Below are 18,060 nucleotides of genomic sequence, written 5' to 3'. Positions count from 1 at the left end.
TGACATTCCCTCCTACAAACCATAAGAAAAGTAACTGGGTATTTTTCTTATGCGCTGTTGCTTTGTGCGTCCAGTTCAGTGACCGTCCAAACTGTGAATCTCAAGTTAAAGCCATGGCCAAGGACATGACTCTGCTGTGGGGGACCGGCTCTCCTCCCTGTTGGAGGGTGATGATTGCTCTGGAGGAGAAGAACCTGCAGGGCTACAACCAAAAACTGCTGTCCTTCGAGAAAATGGAGCACAAGTCCCAAGAAGTGTTAGATATAAACCCCAGGGGACAGGTAGGGAGGAGCTTTTAGCACACCGCCCCTTATAACTAACACAACACTTGACTTTGCGCCATAATGTTATATAATAATCTCACGTTAACGTCATGGTTATAAACGCTGATATCGGCGCTTTTGTGCTGCAGGAGGGTTAACGGATAAAGAGTTGCAGGAAAACACTTCAGGACACGCCCTGCTGCACCTGATTGGACGAGCATTTCTCGTGAGCTGACGTGTAGAAATGAGCACGCGAGTTTGCAGCCGAACTGCACCAACATGGCGGCTCGTTTACATTAGAGAAAAGTTAACGGAAACGTGTTTATAAAAAGCATCGGAGGCGAGAAATTCACCGTGTAGCTGTCTTCATTTATCATAAAAACCGACTAGTTTAAAATGTTTAAATGCATATTAAAGCTTTAAGATAACCAGTTTGAACTTGACTAGGATATATTCATCACACTTTAAATGCGTGTTATTGAATTTATTTATTAGGCAACAGCTCAAAAGCATTTGGTGCTTAATAAAATGTAGAAATGAGGGGTTGTATCGTTGAATATGTGTTCTTAAATATAACCTGCAGCTGACTAAGTTCAGTAAAATAAGCAGTTTAATTTGCATCTTTCTTTACACTTTCCAAATCTCAGACTGGAAACTGGCCTTTAACCATAACTACTGGAAACACTGCAGAGTGTTATTTTATCCCAGTAAAGTTCTGTTAAAATAACTAATCAATTTTTTAAAAATTGTATTTGTTTGATATACAAACAGTTAACCTAATTAACACCCAGTAGCCTTAGCATTAAAACCTGTTATACAGTACCTAATGACAGTTTTCTTGCTGACACTATTATAATTTCTTTTTCAGCTTCCCACTTTCAAACATGGAGACAATGTCATCAATGAATCGTACGCAGCCTGTTTTTACCTGGAGGTGAGAACGTCATTTTGATAAAATATTCACTCACACTGAATGCAACATCACAAAATGTGCCCCAGTTAAATGTGTCTTTTCCTAATGTCTTGCAGAGCCAGTTTAAAACCCAGGGAACCAAACTGATCCCAGATGGCCCAGCAGAACAAGCTCTGATGTACCAGCGCATGTTTGAGGGTCTCACATTCTACGAGAAACTCAGTAAGTGTTATCTGTATTTTCACATCCTGATATCTGCTTTTATAAATTATTCCTTTGAGCCTCAATTCTCTCAAGGAACTTAGGAATGCTGCAAAATGCATATCTCAAATTTTAAAGGAACAATTTTTAGTCAGAGTATTGCATAAAGTCAGTTACACTTGTGGGATATTGATCTGGTCAGTTTAGTAGCAGAGGGGTTTTTTTTAATCAGTTTCAGCTGCTTTGCTGTTGATGAATTTAACTGTTGACTGTTTTTTTTCACTAGTTTTGCATTTCGCTGGGGTCATTATCACTACTGCTAGCATGAGGTGATACCTGGACCCTAGAGTTAGCCCAACTCTTCCAGGATAGCACATCAATGCAAAACATTGACAGAAGGTTTGCTGTGTCTCCCAGCACAGTCTCAAGAGCATGGAGGAGATTCCAGGAGACAGGAAGTTACTGTAGGAGGCCTATACAGGGCTGTAGATGGTCCTTAACCCATCAACAGGTCCAGTATCTGCTCCTTTGTGCAAGAAGGAACAGGGTGAACACTGCCAGAGCTTGAATATGACCTCCAGCAAGACACTGGCATGAATGTCTGACTAAACAATCAGAAACTGACTTCATGAGGGTGGCCCCTGTCCTCACTGCCTGACGCCATGGAGCCAGATTTGCTTTTGCCATAGACTAGCAGAATTGGCAGGTTCATCACTGGTGCTCTGTGCTTTTCACAGATGAGAGCAGGTTCACCCTGAGCACGTGTAACAGACGTGGAAAGGGTCTGGAGAAGCACAACTGTGCCCGGCCTCATATGATGAGAGTATGCAGGGAGTTCATGGAGGATGAAGGAATTGATACATCAGCTTGCCCTCACACTCATTTGACCTAAATCCAATTCAGCACCTCTGCACACCATTTTGAGTTGCTGCTTTGACATTTCAGTAAAATGGACTAACCTGCTACATCATCGTTTTCACTTTGGTTTTCAGGGCATCTTTGATTTCAGCCCTTTGTAGCTCGGTGATTTTAATTTCTGACACATTTTCCTCCCTATAAGTGTAGATATCAAGCATGTTTTTTTCCCATTGAGACTGAGGTGTTTTCAAAGTGTTCCTGTAATTTTTGAGCAGTGTATTTAATTAACCATATGTTTTTTTTAATTTCCTGATTTATCACTAAGTGCTGATATTATGTGAATATGTTAAAATCAAGTGTGCACAACAATCTTTTGTTACACAAACAGCACTAGAAACAGTGCTGTAGCTGTGATGTGAAACAGTCTAAATGTAATTATTATGATCTCTGTCGGCTCACTGAAATATTTTTGTCCTACAGCGGCCACCATAGGGGCGATTATGCACTTGAATTGGGAGGGGTAGGAGAACAGTTTTCAGTTGACTGCAATCTGACATCTAGTGGTAACATTTTGCATCTGTAACGTTAATATTTTACATATAAAGTTTTGTGTTTTCTCAGATGCAGTTATCTACTATGAGTGGTATGTCCCTGAAGGTGAGAGACATGAGTCGGCTCTGAAGAGGAACAAAGAAGCTCTGGTCACTGAACTCAAACTCTGGGAGAGTTACCTGCAGAAGGTATGTGCATGAACACACAAACTCAGACAGACTTTGATTTGTTCCAACTGTATTTTTGTTTTTTGTTTTTTCCAAGCTGGGCTCAGGCTCTTACCTGGCAGGACCGTCTTTCACGCTAGCAGATGTGGTCGTTTTTCCAACAGTTGGCACTCTCTTCAGGTTTGGGTAAGCACGCAGAGGCTGTTTGTATTTCCATGTGGTCTCATCAGTAAAACGAAAGATGATCTGTAGACATGGGACTTGAAAGTCTTCCTAATTCTGATTCGTAGGTTGTCTCCAGAGCGTTATACTAAACTGGGAGAGTACTACAATCTGCTGAAGGAGAGACCCAGTGTCAAAGCCAGCTGGCCTCCTCATTGGTTGGAGAACCCCAAGGGCCAAGATACACTGAAAGACATCTGATATTCATCCATAGATGATGCTACATAATGACAGAGCAGCTCTTGTTTTTTTGCTTGCAGCTTTTGGTAACTCATACCTATTCCGTTTTTTCTGACAGCAGTTTAACTTCACCGCAGAAGTCATGACTTTGCATCTTTTTCTGTGATGTCAATAAAAAACCTTCCAAGAAACAAAAACATTCACTTGTTTTGTGGAGATATTTCTTTTTTATTAGGATTTTCACATTTAAAACAATGTAACTCTTGTGCCTCCATACGAGTTACCATGTATCTTAAAAAAGAAGGAGAGAAGAAAAAGCCTAAAAAACAGCACATTATGTCATCAAAAGGTTCAGTGTATCTGGAGAAAGCTCTGTGTGCGAGCACCCAGACCAAAAATCATTATAGGATGTTTTGCCTCAAGCGGCACTGCATTAAAAACTGGCATGATTCTGTCATGGAAATCACTGCGTGGGCCCAGGATCACTTCCAGAAATCACTGCTAGTTTTTACACCTCCTGGCTTTATTGTTGCTGCTTTCAGAGAATAGACTGAAGCTTGCTTCTAGTTTTAAAATGCACTGTAATATTGGAAGTAGGAAAGAGTGGCAAAATAAATTATCACCTTAAATAATTTAAATGATTTTTTTCATTAACAGCTGTCGATTTATTGTGAATCTATGAACTTCTATAAATAACTGTAGCGCATATTTGAAGCCATTTTGGTGCATTTGCTTCTCTTTTCACATCTGGGGCATCACAAATATAGGAAACTGCTGACTGATCAATTCTCAGGCATTGCACTCTTACTGTGAGTACTCTTTGTGTAGTGCAAATCTTTCTCTGTTTTTCTGAAACAAACAAAAGTCTTAAGATGCTTATGGAACACAATGTTGAGCCGCACAGCCTGACTTCTTCTGTCAGTTTCTTTCTATTAGCTCCCTGCATTCACCCACGTGCAGCATGTTTACACCTCGAGGTAAACGGCAAGAATAAAAACATGGAAAATGTTGAATATTTCTCCTCCCCTGACAGTTCTGAGAAACAAGCACTAATGTACCGATGCATGACGGAAGGTCTCACCCTTACGGGAAACACTGTATGCTAGACTTGCACAAATTCAAGCAGAAGCAATGAAGGCAGTCACACATTATAGTAAGATTCATGCTGGGAGTTCCTCACACTTAATGTAATATCACAGCAGCTTTTGTTACCCTAATAGACAATCTGTGATCTAACCATGTTCAGGTTACTTCAATAGTAACCCACGTAGTTATCCAGTTTCATCCTCCTAGTCACACCACAGTAAAGGAATTCTGCTACGTGACTAGAACTGGCTTTTCCTGTTCGACAGTTGATCAAATCCATTGTGCTACCATTGCTTTGGGCTGATAGTTCAGTAGTGCACCATTTGCATGATTTTGCATTTTAACAAAAGTTGAATTCCATTAGTCATATAGTAGCTATCCAGGCTCATCCCCTCAGTCATATAACAGTACAGCAATGCATGTGTTGTTATGACTTTGCATAAATCACATAGTTCAGTGTTACGCAATCTTGCATTTTGAGCCAATAAAAAATAAATAAATAAACATGACGTGCTAAAGAAGACTTGTGCAAAAGTTCTTATTATGGAGAAAATTTTAATTATAATGTCAGACCCATTAAAAACATGAAAATAATACTTTGCAGGAGTGTGCTTTTGTTGTGGTAGATTATCATCTGGAAGCCACAACAGACCTAGAGTAGTGGAGAGTGATTGCGTTTTTTTCCACTGCCACACTGATTCTGGAACTGCTCAGGTGGACATTTACTCTGAGTTTTGTGAGGACGCGTCACAGAGAAACTGGGGTTGCTTTTACATAGATGGCATCAGAGACATTCATTGGACAGTTTCCATGTACATGACATGCTAAGTCATCGTGAGTTTTCAACCGATTTTAAGAGATGATCACGTGAGTTATCTGCCCCCCCCCCCCCGTATAACCTTTATCAGTTGTAATCATCCAGCGATATCACCAGTGGATGTGCAATGTAGAAACAGCAGGTTGTTAAAATATAAACCATGATCAAAGACTATTTTGAGAGGTATCAGGAACTGCAAATAAAACAACTCGAGGGCTCTATAAACCTGAAATTAGCCACCAATGTGCACACTCACTAAACTTTTGTGTTATATTTTACAGGTTTTGTCACTTTAAAAAAATACAGTTTATATAGTCATGTGAGAAAAAAGTCTTCTATGCAGTCCTATGAAAAACTAAGTTCAAATTTTCTGCTTCCATAGAAACTGAGAGGAGCCAAGTAATAAGCCAAGTAATAAGCCACAGCCAATTACTTGGCTGTGGCTTATAGTGGTAATTAAATGTTTAATTATATTTTTGAGCACCACTATAAAAAGGAAGGTTTTGGCAGTGTGCTGGCCCACACTGTGTTAACACAACGCCACAATCTTCTTAGGAGTTGACATCCCAGTAATTTCATCCCTAGGTCAGACTGGAAATGCTCAGAGAAACTGCAACAAAACACAAGACTTCAGGAACAGTGTCCTTTAAACAGACAAGACCAAATTGTACAGTCGATGTAATGCACAACGCCACATGTAGCAAAATCCAAATGCAGCATATTAGCACAAATACCTCACACCAGCTGTAAAGCTGGGCTGAGGAGGATTTGTTTTGTACCCACAGGACCTCAGCTAGCATGTTAAATGTTGAGTCAACCATGAACTCCTCTGGATCCCAAAGTCCTCTGGGGTGAAATGAATCCATCTGTCCAACAGCTAAAGCTTGGCTGAACCTGGTTCAAGCCACAAAATGACAAGACAGCAAATCTATAACAGAAAAAGAAAAAAATTAATGTGTTGCAGAGTCCCAGTCAGAAACTTGGATTCAACCTTGAAATGCTGTTGCAGGCCTTTTAAAACAAAGTTGTCCATGAATGAATGCTCACAAACCACAATGAACTGAAGCAACGTTGTAAAGAAGAGGGAGCCACAATGTCTCCACGGCGAGTCATAATCCACACAGATGTAGTTAATAGTTAATCAGCAGTGCTGTTACTAAGGGGGCTGCTCGTGTTTGATCTGTCTTGTGTTAAGGCGCCGATCTTTATACGTAACAATAAAATGGGAAGGGCTGTAGCTTGCTATAAATCTATCTGTCAGTGCTCCTCTAGCTGCTGTCTTCATTTCATCATCCCTCCACAACTTCACTTTCAGTTGTAAGAATTCCCTCTGAAACCATGGCTAAGGCAATGACTCTGCTGTGGGGGGCCGGATCGCCTCCCTGCTGGAGGGTGATGATCGCTCTGGAGGAGAAGAACCTGCAGGGCTACAACCAAAAACTGCTGTCCTTCGATAAAATGGAGCACAAGTCCAAAGAAGTGTTAGATATAAATCCCAGGGGACAGGTAGGGCCTTAAGAAAATTACATCTTAGCTAATGTACCATACAATATTATTAAGTCTAATGCTTAAAATCACTTTGCATAATAACCTCAACAACCTCATCCTCATCAACATGATCTATGTATTCTTGCTCTACTAGGTAAGTAAAGCTGGTTACACAACATTATTCAGCCTGCCCCTCTTAGTTTTTTTTAACTTTTAGAAAGGCAGCTGTGAAAGTTGACCTTTGGCCAATGGTGGGCTGTGTCCCAAGAGCAGCTGTTTCAGTTCAGTGCCCTTCTGTCAACACTGATTGTTGGTATATTACAAAATCTTATCCAATGTAGATCTTAACATACTGGCCTGTTCACCTGATTTCTCCTTGGGCATAATGGATTAAAAGTTGCTCAGCACAGGCGGGTTAGCACCAAGAACCTGGAGTGTAGTTAAAGCTGTCGAAGTCACGAGGATTTTCGTTTTTTACAACAGGGTCAAATACTTTGTGAAGCTAAAGGTTAGCAAGACGTTATTAGCATGACAGTACTGTATATTGACCTGTTCTGCAGATGTGAGGGGTGACACGCCTGCTACAGCTTTAGCAGCTAACTTAGGCAAAAACAAACTACAATATGTTATATGTTGCACTTTGTGATGCACTACAACATGTAATCATAGCAATCTGCTACTGGCGGCTCTCAGTGCAATTAACATAGCAAACTTCGGGTATCCAAGTGATTCAAATGGCAGCTTTGATAGTTTGTCTTGCTCACGTTATAATTTTTTTTCCACAGCTTCCAACATTCAAACATAGAAACACTATTGTGAACGACTCCTATGCAGTCTGTTTTTACCTGGAGGTGAGGATGCTAATTCATTAAGAATTATACTGACCCTACAACTAAATTCAACATCACAAACAGTAACTAGCTCATATGTGTGCACGTTTTTTTTCTTTCCTCAATGGCAGAGCCAGTTTAAGTCCCAAGGAAACAAACTGATCCCGGACAGCCAAGAAGAACAAGCTGTGATGTACCAACACATGTTTGAGGGTCTCACATTCTACGACAAACTCAGTAAGACAAAAACTTTTTTTTGTGCTAATTTTTAAGCAATAACAATACATTACATTACACAGATACATTAAAACAACTGCCAACATCAAATACATTAGCTGTGCGCCATGCTAACACTAAATATGTGAGGAGTGCGTGGCATCTTGATTGTCGCTCTTTCAGCAAACAACAGAACAGTTGGTGTTACATGCATGTAGCCGACTGCCTGACACAGTTCTACAGTTGACTTAGCAGTAGCAGCTTGAGGAGATATGGGTGAACTTCGAGGAAGCAGTCTCTTCCCTTCAGAGCCTGCCAAACTTACAAGACTGGCGTTCCATCACGTTAGATGATGATGGAGATAAGTAACTGAAATAAGTCCAGACCCAAAACAAAACATTTTAGACAGTTTATGAGCAATGGATTTTGTATGTATTTGAAAGTCATTTATATCAGAGCTCTTACAGGTTTATGAATGTGTTTTATGATTGCAGCTCAGACAGATACAAAGGTCGCAGTCCACTTAAAAATCTTAAACATTAGCAATAAAATCTTAACGTCAATTCCAAAATGGACAAGGAACCAATGAAGGGACATGTTCATGATTTCCAGTACCAGTGAAAAGATGAACTGCTGTATTCTTGACTTACAGCAGGTGGCACAGAGATGGTTATTCTGTACCAAAGTAGAAGTAATAAAGTCGTCCAGGCGGGAAGTGATAAAAGGGTTTTTCCAGGCCCTTTTGAGGAAGTCCGGACTTTATCTTGGCAATGACTCTGAGTTGATAAAAGAAATGGTACAATAGTAAATGGAGTGTTGCTTATATAACACTAACAAACCACGGAGAGTGCTTTTTACTACAAGCCTCATTCATCACCCAGTCACACAAAAGCACTTTTTTCCTGTACCTAAATGCTTTTGTGCGCACATACAGATGCATCAGTTGGTCATCATCAGGATGTTGCTCGAGAAAACTCCTGGAGTCTGGAGTAGTCATGGAATAAAATTCAGTGACCTTCCAATTGGTAGATGACTTGCTCTATCGCCTCAGCTACAGCTGCCCAATAAAATCAACACCAATATTGTAAAGAACAGTGAACTCAAAGTCACAGTGTGGGCTCTTGGAGAGTGGGTAGTCTTTTACTATAGGTAACTAAGCTGCAGGCCTGATGTATCCTGTTTCATGTAGGCGTTTCTCATTGTGTCTTCAGGGTCTCAGTTTTATCCCAGCATGATAAAACTGAAGATATTGCGGTATCCATCACATGTTCAACTAAAGAAAAAAGTGCCTGTTGAGCTTTCTGCACTTCTTATATACAGAGACAGTGACCTTATATTCCCTTTTGTCAGTATAGACACAGTGGAAGCTGTTCTTTTGTCTGTGTTTCCTATAAGAACAGAAAAGGGCAATGATAAAAATAGTGCTGCGATGCCTTTACAGTAAAAAATGTTTTTAGCATCATGTGATTGAGTTTTGCTTATTTTCAGATGCGGTTATCTACTACGACTGGTTTGTTCCTGAAGGTGAGAGACATGAATCGGCTCTGAATAGAAACAAAGAGGCTCTGACCACTGAACTCAAACTCTGGGAGGGTTACCTGCAGAAGGTATGCGAAGGCGCACACACACACAAACACACGCACACACAGAAACAAGCTGACATTGCCTGCTTTGGTTTATTCAAACTGTGCTGTAATTTGCATTTCTTTTATCCAAGCTGGGCTCAGGCTCTCATGTGGCAGGACCGTCCTTCACACTGGCAGATGTGGTCATTTTTCCTACAGTTGCTTATCTTTTCAGATTTGGGTAAGAGTGGCAGAGAAGGAAATAGAAATGACAGCTGCTTCTCCTTCATGTTTCATCAGTATAATAAGTGATGATCTGTAGTCACTGAACTTTATATTCTATATTCTACCTTCTGCTCTGATCTGTAGGCTGTCTGCAAAGCGTTATCCTAAACTGGGAGAGTATTACAATCTGCTGAAGGATAGACCCAGTGTCAAAGCCAGCTGGCCTCCTCATTGGCTGGAGAACCCTGATGGACAAGACACACTGAAAGACATCTGACATTCATGCAGACGTGAATGAATGTCACATAATAATATTGCAGCTTTTGTTTGTGTGTATATCAAACAACAGTTTCTGTTGACTGATTCAGGTTCCATTAACAGCAGTTTTTTTGTTGTTTGTTTGTTTGTTTTTAATATGAGATGTCATGTAGCATCAACCAACAGTCAAAAAATGAAATCTACACTTTTTTTTAACCTTTAATAAATTTATATCAGTGAACTAGAATCAGAACATTTTTTGCTAAAGAAGAAAAGGACTAAGAACTAGTTTTCTGTACACAAAGGGAACTCCAATGCCTCGTGCTTCAATTTGATATCATTTGCATGATTTTACATTACTATGTTAAATTCACAGCCTCATTTATCATTCATTGAACATGAACTCAGATCCTGCACATCTAGGCACCACTAAAACCCTTTTACGTGAGGGGTTTTCTTTTTTTTGGCAAAGCATGATCAGAAGCTGAGTGAGGTAATTTCAGGATGAACACAGACTTTTTAGTTTTATAAAGTTGGTCAACTTCTTACCAGGGAACTTGTATGAGAGGGACACAGTTAATGTCAGTTCACACAGGTTTTATTCCTCTTTTGCTTTGCAGCATTTTGTTTGCTTTTTTGTCGCACACCAACGTCATTTCACTCATTCTGACAGCAGCAGTTTTCTTTTTCGCCTGGTGTCACGTCTGTATACGATAGCCTTCCAGTCGTAACCACGGCATTTTCAAGTCTCCACACATTCATGCAGCATGTTTTAATACTATACTGTACAATGCTACCACACCCAGCAGCAGCAGCAGCAGCAGCTCTGTTGCTTATAGCCTGTATTGTTCATTTAATCTCTTCATATTTTTTGATTTTCTTTGTAAAAAAGTCACAAACTGTAGGAAGCAGTTTGTGACTGGTTATATGCGGCCAGCTCTGCCCCTTTCATGTGAACGTGCTGGAAAAAGCCTGGGCTGGATTACCAAGCTGGTAAACACTGTGTGTGACCGCTTATCCTGAATGCAGTTGTTATGGTTAAATGAAGCCAGATAAGGCCCAAAATATCACTACTATGCTAAATATGTTTCATAGTACGTGCCTCCGCTGTACCTGTTGAATTGAGTTGAGTCAGGTACTCAGTTCTTGGAGCTTCACCTGGTTTTGTACTTGCTTGGAAAGGTTAAAGTAACTATCATGGAGCTGCACAAACCTGCCCGACAGCCTCTGCCGAATAGGAGAGCGCATGTGTGTTCACTGCGGTTGCTAACAATAACAATAAATGCAATCCCAAGCATGAAGACTCACAGGAATTTGAAATGTTCAGATGTATAGTAGATCAGAAAATACTTCCACCTAGTGACTTTGCCCTCTGTTTATCCTCTCAGTTGACCTTTATTCATATAAGGTGGTGCACTAAGGAGTTCCTCTATTTTCAATGAGTGCCTTGTGTGACAAAGAAAACAAAAGAGCGGAAATAAAATTCCACTAACGGACAAGTAATGCGTGTGGCATGCAACCAGGTTACCAGGTTATCTGATAAAAACATCAGAAACAAACTGTTGCTGTAGTGAGCAAAAAAATGCTTACATCATGCCAACTAAGCAAAAATGAAAACACTGAAAGTAATGCACAATAACACAATATATGTGTATGCATGTATCAGTCAAAGGCAAGAAGAAAAACCTGCTTCTTATTCTGACATGTATGGGGAAATCTTGCAGAAGTTTATCCCACAGCGAGCTCTTCTTTGAAAAAGAGCCCAAGATAGCAGAGACCACGATCACAGCAAACATGCAGTTCTCTTCACCGCTGTTCATGCAGAAGTCCATGCGCACACAAGTGCACACTAACACGAGAAAGAATGGTAAATGGCCTGCATTTGTATAGCGCTTTTCTAGTCCCTAAGGACCCCAAAGCGCTTCACACTACATTCAGTCATTCACCCATTCACACACACATTCACACACTGGCGATGGCAAGCTACATTGTAGCCACAGCTGCCCTGGGGCGCACTGACAGAGGCGAGGCTGCCGGACACTGGCGCCACCGGGCCCTCTGACCACCACCAGTAGGCAAACATGGTATCTTGCCCAAGGATATTTGGCATGCAGCCAGGAGGCAGCCTGGGATTGAACCACCGACCTTCTGATTAGTGGCTGACCTGCTCTGTCACCTGAGCTACAGCCACCCATAAAAGAAGCACAAAAGAAGAAAATAAAAACAGAAGCAGGGATTTGGTGAAGCTAGAAATGTGGATGTCAAATGAAAGAATGCATTAAAATCAGGGGTATCAGACAGAGAGACGTGAAAACTGTGCCAGTGTTGCGTAAGTGTCTGCGTGTGAAGTTGTAAATACACGACTGCTGAGTCACTGTGAGTTTCAAAATATCAGCAACAACACTGCAGGAATCTATAAAGCACGAACAAGGATGATAACAGTTTGTAACATACGTATAACAGATGGATGTCAACTACAGCTGTGATTGTTGACATGCAACCGTAATAATAAAGCCCACAGGAATAAAGTTGGGTTCTGATAAACCCCACAAAAACTTTCACTTTCACTTTAGGTTCTACACCTGATTTTAACGTTATAAACATTATTATTCACTGAAATTCAGAATATTGGTGCGGTTTTGCAATAGCCGTGAATACAACAATCTTTATCAAACAAAATGTTTCAAACTGTGCTGCTACAAAAATGTTCCGACAGCATCATGTCAGGTAAAATGCAGGTGCGTGATCTTGCTCAATAAATAATTCACACCGCGCGATCTGTGAGAAATTTCTTGTCAGAGAATCAAAATGGGACGGGACTTAAAGCCACCAATCCGGATGTTGAGGGCTGGAGTTTTGCTGTATAATGAGGCTCTTTACCTGCTCTAGCTTCAGTCTTCTCATCTTTAACTTCCCTTTAACTTCAGCTCTCAGGTTAACCTCTGAAACCATGGCCAAGGACATGACTCTGTGGTGGGGCTCCGGCTCTCCCCCCTGCTGGAGGGTGCTGATTGCTCTGGAGGAGAAGAAACTGCAGGGATACAACCAAAAACTACTCTCCTTTGAGAAAGGAGAGCACAAGTCAAAGGAAGTCATGGATGTAAACCCCAGGGGACAGGTAGGCTTGCATCACATTCATACCTTTAAACTGCACTCAAACTCCCTGAAGTACTTTATATTCACTGTGCAATTACAAATAATAATGCTTAATTTTGAAGTATATATTAATAACATTCATTCTACTTTATCTTAAAGCTTCCTGCCTTCAAATGTGGGGACATAGTGATCAATGAGTCGTACGGTGCATGCTTCTTCCTGGAGGTGAGAACCTTACTTAAAATTTCATGTCACTGAGGAGTTGTTAAGTTGGAGGGCGACTGGTGATTGCATGCTCTGCAATGCTTTGTATAAGCAGACACCCTACACCGCAGGGTGCCCTGCACCTCAGAACAGTTGCTCATTTCATGTGTTTCCGTGCGCTTTCATGTGTTGTTTTCAGTCCAAGTTCAAGTCCCAGGGAACCAAGTTGATTCCTGACTGCGCCGGCTCCGACAACAATTGCGCTTTGATAGCTTTAATAATGCAGCGTGTGTTTGAGGGCAACACACTTCACCAGAAAATGGGTATGTTAACTCTGTCATGGCCTTCTGAACATACCTGTTGAGCTCGATATCCCTGTATGCTGATGTGGACACTGAAACCAGGGGATTTACAGAGTTTATAAAGAAAATCTTATAAAGTTCTTTCTGTATAACTTAGCTGTTGTTGTTGCTATTCAGAGATTTACCTTTTGGGATTTTAAACAATGCTTGGCAACATCACGCACAAACCTGTAACCTTTAACCCGCTGAGACTTCATGTCTTCAGCAAACCTCCTCAGAGGCTTTGACATCAACTTTCACCGACGTGGTCCGAGGTGTTCAAAACACGTGCAACACACAAAAGAGCTGTGCCTTCACTTAAGAGTGTTACATAATGCATTATTTCTCTGGGGAGTAACCCTCACAACATGCTGGGATGTTAATCTCTGCTCAAATTAGCCTCGCAAGTAAATTCCTGAGACAGCGTCGAAATGACACCAGAAAATCCCATGTAACCAAAATGAACATTTGCTTAACATGAACACTCATTTTTAAATAAGCTGCTATAGATGTTATTTGGGTACCTTTTTATAGTCTTCAGCCTGATGTTAGACAGTAATTGTCTGTTCTGATATTTTGCAGCGGAGGTTTATATGTACAACTGGAAGGTCCCGGAGAATGAGAGGCACGAATCTGCCTTTGAGAGACTCAAGGAGACGCTGACTACTGAGGTGCAGATGTGGGAGGGATACCTGAAGAAGGTATGACGCGCATGCACTCACAAGCACCCAGAGCACGACAGCTACAAAGCTGCAGAAACAGGCAATAACCCTAGCAGGAAATTATAAGCTGTTGGATGTAATGGGTGCTACCGTGTAAAAGCACTTTGTCTTTTCTTTTCTTTTCATTCCCTCAGTATTTTGACTCATTATAATGATTTAAAGGGGAAAAAATGTCCAAAACATCTATTGACAGAGATATCAATTGATGTTGAACATTTGATGTTTACGTTCCTGAAAACACCAACTCACAGTACAAGATTGTGCAGGAAGTCAGTGTAATGTTTATTTAACTAAGCAAGTCATTGGCAAAACCTTCCTATTTACAATAGTGTCCAGACTGCCTCAAGAGGAAATAGAGGTAAGTCAAAAAAACAAGTACCAAATGTTGACAGTTGGCTGATGCACAGTACTTGGATGATGACGAGCTGATTGTCTGAAGTCTTTTGTTGAGATATGCTCAGCAGCTGCTGTTAAGGAGACAATATATGTAGAAGAATTAGTAAGCCAAGTTTCACCAACTATTTAAAAAAAATTTTTTTAGCTTCCATCCAAAATCATTTTTTCTTTGTCTTCTTTTTTTCAGACACCAGGCAGTTTCCTGGCAGGAGAGAACTTCTCCATGGCTGATGTGATTGTTTTTCCAAGTGTTGCTCTTCTCTTACACATGGGGTAAGTAAGCTAAATTTGCAAAACTGACTTGTAGCTGCCTGGATTGAATAACAAACAGCAACAACCTCACACCAACTTTCGTCTTTCTTGCAGGCTAAGCGAGGATAAATACCCCAAACTGGCAGAATACTACAAAAAGCTGCAGGGCAGACCAAGCGTCAAAGCCACCTGGCCTCCTACTTGGAAGGAGACTCCAGGACAGGAAATTTATCTGAGATATCTGAGACTGAGAAATTCATCAGCTGGCGAGCACATTTTTCCTGTTGCATTTTTAATTTGTTACCAGTCCCTGTGCTGCTCTGCAGTGGATATTTGAACATTTGTTACATTTGTTACTAGGGATGGATATCGTTTAGGTTTTATCCGATACCGGTGCCAAACCGGTACTTTTGAAACGGTGCTGGTGCTTAAACGGTGCTCAAACCAGTGCTTAAAGAATGGAGAACACAAAATTGGTCCAAAAACCTCATGTTTAGCTGTTTTTTTGTAAAAAGATAACAATGTTAGCCTTTTCTGCAGCTATGGGGCACATATGGTATCACTCTTGGCTGGAAGCAGTGCTTAATCAATGGAAAAAACATAAACTTTGTCCAAAAACCTCTCATGTTTAACTGTTTTCCACTTTTTCTTTGGTCATTTTAGCCTTTTTGGCCAGGGTGAAGGGAGTATCTGCCATCAAACAAGAAGACAGCCGCATGTAACTACGACAGTGTTTGCTAGTTCACCTTACATGCATTAATAAGGAGAATGTGCATTTAACATAGCAGTGGAAATTCACAAATGACATAAAAAGGATTAATGCAAAGTGCCTCATGTATGCAACCTCATGCTGTCACGGACCATTTGAGCTACCTTTGTGCAGAGAAAAGTGGTTGCACCACACCCAATCGATAAAGGACTCTTTTGATACGATGACCTTTCATTGCGCTTTATTTGTTTAACCTTGTAAATGAGCGGGTGACCGTAACCGGAAGGTCGCCGGTTCGATCCCCGGGCTCTCTGTCCTGGTCGCTGTGTCCTTGGGCAAGACACTTTACCCTACCGCCTACTGGTGTTGGCCAGAGGGGCCGATGGCGCGATATGGCAGCCTCGCTTCTGTCAGTCTGCCCCAGGGCAGCTGTGGCTACAACCGTAGCTTGCCTCCACCAGTGTGAGAATGCGAGAGTGAATGAATAGTGGCATTGCAAAGCGCTTTGGGTGCCTTGAAAAGCACTATATAAATTAAATCCATTATTGTAAATACTATAAAAAGGAATTTTACTATAAAGTTAGGCTACTCAAGCTTTTCTGCTGAAGCAAGCCTGTTTATATTTTAGCAGCACAACACCACTGAAATTATCGTAGCTTTAGTAACAATAACTTCAACAATCACTAGAGGGTTTTATTGATTTTTTTGATCAGCTGAAGGCATAATAGTGTTATTGCACATCAATACCTATAATGTAGGCATTAATATGCATTCATATCAAAAGAGTGGGTGAGAAAAGAAATTACTATGAATTCTACTGCAAAATGAATGCAAAAGCAGTTTCTGCACCACTGCAATGTAAGCAAAGGCCTGGCCACCCCAACGAAAAATCTGATGGCTTTGCCACTGCTCTGATTGTGACACGGCAGCATAATTATAGAAATGTTTTCGTAAACATGATTTTGCGATGTTTTCAGAGAAAACAAAGCAAAAAGTTTAATTTAAAGTTTTGGCTTATTGATCTCTCCTGTCAAGACTACACGGCACTAATGTGAGTGGTACTCTCGTTAAAAATAGCATCAAAACTTTAAATTTACATTGACGGGTCGGGTTTGACGCCAAAGGTCAAATTTTATTGGTGGAAATTTAACTTGAAAATAATGAAGCAAACAAAAATAAAACTTAGTTTTTATTGCTTTTACTCACAGCACAACAGAAATAAGATGACATGTTCAGTAACAAATAGGGATGGGCACCGGTGTCCGGTGCCATGATGGCACCGGTTCTGACATAAACGGTAGTAACCAGACCGAAAAGCAGCGCACATTTCGGTGCTTTTTTTTCCCTGAGCTGTGATACACTTTAGATTCTAGCCAATCATTTTACTTTTCCGAGGATAGTAGGCGGGTCCAGGTGCGTACGTTCTTTTAGAGCAGAGCTACAGATTAAAAATGCCCAAGGCGAAGCGGTCAAAAGTCTGGCTGTACTTCACAGCAAAATATGCAAACTAAGCAGCCTGCAACAAGTGCTTTAAGCTGATACTGTGACACTGTCAAAGGAGGTAACACCTCAAATCCGATGAAACACCTGGCAACGCATAGCGGGGGTTTTTTAGCCGAGAAATGCGCCGTATTTGATAGCTTGCTGCGAGACCTCACACCGTGCACATCTACTGCGGGTGTGGTGCCTGTTATCGGACCCGGAGCCCTGCTAGTGTAGCAGAAATGATGACGGATGATGATGGCAGCAGCAGCCGTTCTTCTCTGGGTCAGTAGCTTCATGTTGTTCGTGTGTAATTTACATTGAGTAGGCTAACCACGTTATTACATTAAGGATCAGTGAGTGTCCTTTAATTTGACCACTTTGACCACTTCAAGTTAAAATAAGTTTGTATGAATCAGCTTTGTAAACAATTACTGATCCTACATAATTAGTCAGTCCTAAAAGAACATCTTGTGCAAACTGACTCCCACTGGCTTGGCCATTTTATCTGGTCTGCTTCCTGAATCTTCTGGATGTTAGAACTTTGGGACTTGTTTCTTGTCCTTTTGCGCCATCAGCTCAGTTTGAAAATGCATTTGCAATATTATTTAGATGAGGTGTCCAAATCTGTCCACCAAGTTTGCTGTGATCACAGTTTAAAACCTCATAGGCCCATTTGGTTGTCTTTCGGTGGGCTGTGTTTTTTGGCTCAGCTGTTTGAAGAGGGAGAGAGCAGGTGATTCAGGCTGCAAGGCTATGGGATAGAGGCTGTGTGAGACACCTGTTACATATTGTCTAACCTGCCTCCATTATTTATTCAGTAGCACACCAGGACCAGACGGAAGCGGACTTACAATGAGAAGGAGAGCTGGCAGCAGTTTAAAACAGGCTGAATGGAGTATGGAGGTGACCAACAGGAAAAGGAGAGTACAAAGACCAAAAAGCACAATTGTTTCTGAGTATGTGTGTTGGGAACCCACAACAATTCTGACTTGTTTGAAACATTGCTGCATGGTC

General features: G+C 41.0%; 3 protein-coding genes across 3 annotated transcripts; all 3 read left to right on the top strand.

The window, feature by feature from the left end:
• On the top strand, positions 1–3,553 carry LOC146493538 (glutathione S-transferase A-like). The gene is made up of 6 exons (XM_085147723.1): positions 1–281; positions 1,132–1,197; positions 1,293–1,398; positions 2,857–2,975; positions 3,052–3,140; positions 3,245–3,553. Exons 1-6 carry the CDS (start codon positions 114–116, stop codon positions 3,375–3,377), a joined length of 681 nt encoding a protein of 226 aa, XP_085003849.1. The 5' UTR covers positions 1–113; the 3' UTR covers positions 3,378–3,553.
• A 2,965-nt stretch (positions 3,554–6,518) lies between these two features.
• LOC146493537 (glutathione S-transferase A-like) lies at positions 6,519–11,864 on the top strand. Its single transcript, XM_085147724.1, has 6 exons — positions 6,519–6,765; positions 7,533–7,598; positions 7,709–7,814; positions 9,282–9,400; positions 9,511–9,599; positions 9,728–11,864. The coding sequence occupies exons 1-6, from the start codon at positions 6,598–6,600 to the stop codon at positions 9,858–9,860; spliced, it is 681 nt and encodes a 226-aa protein (XP_085003850.1). The 5' UTR covers positions 6,519–6,597; the 3' UTR covers positions 9,861–11,864.
• An 861-nt stretch (positions 11,865–12,725) lies between these two features.
• Positions 12,726–15,790, top strand: LOC146493536 (glutathione S-transferase A-like). Its single transcript, XM_085147721.1, has 6 exons — positions 12,726–12,959; positions 13,097–13,162; positions 13,341–13,464; positions 14,065–14,183; positions 14,788–14,873; positions 14,967–15,790. Exons 1-6 carry the CDS (start codon positions 12,792–12,794, stop codon positions 15,187–15,189), a joined length of 786 nt encoding a protein of 261 aa, XP_085003847.1. The 5' UTR covers positions 12,726–12,791; the 3' UTR covers positions 15,190–15,790.
• The last annotated feature ends 2,270 nt before the right edge of the window (positions 15,791–18,060 follow it).

This window comes from Neolamprologus multifasciatus, chromosome 22, assembly GCF_963576455.1.
Source record: "Neolamprologus multifasciatus chromosome 22, fNeoMul1.2, whole genome shotgun sequence".
Taxonomy (NCBI): Eukaryota; Metazoa; Chordata; class Actinopteri; order Cichliformes; family Cichlidae; genus Neolamprologus; species Neolamprologus multifasciatus.
This window is presented reverse-complemented; position numbering and strand designations above follow the sequence as displayed.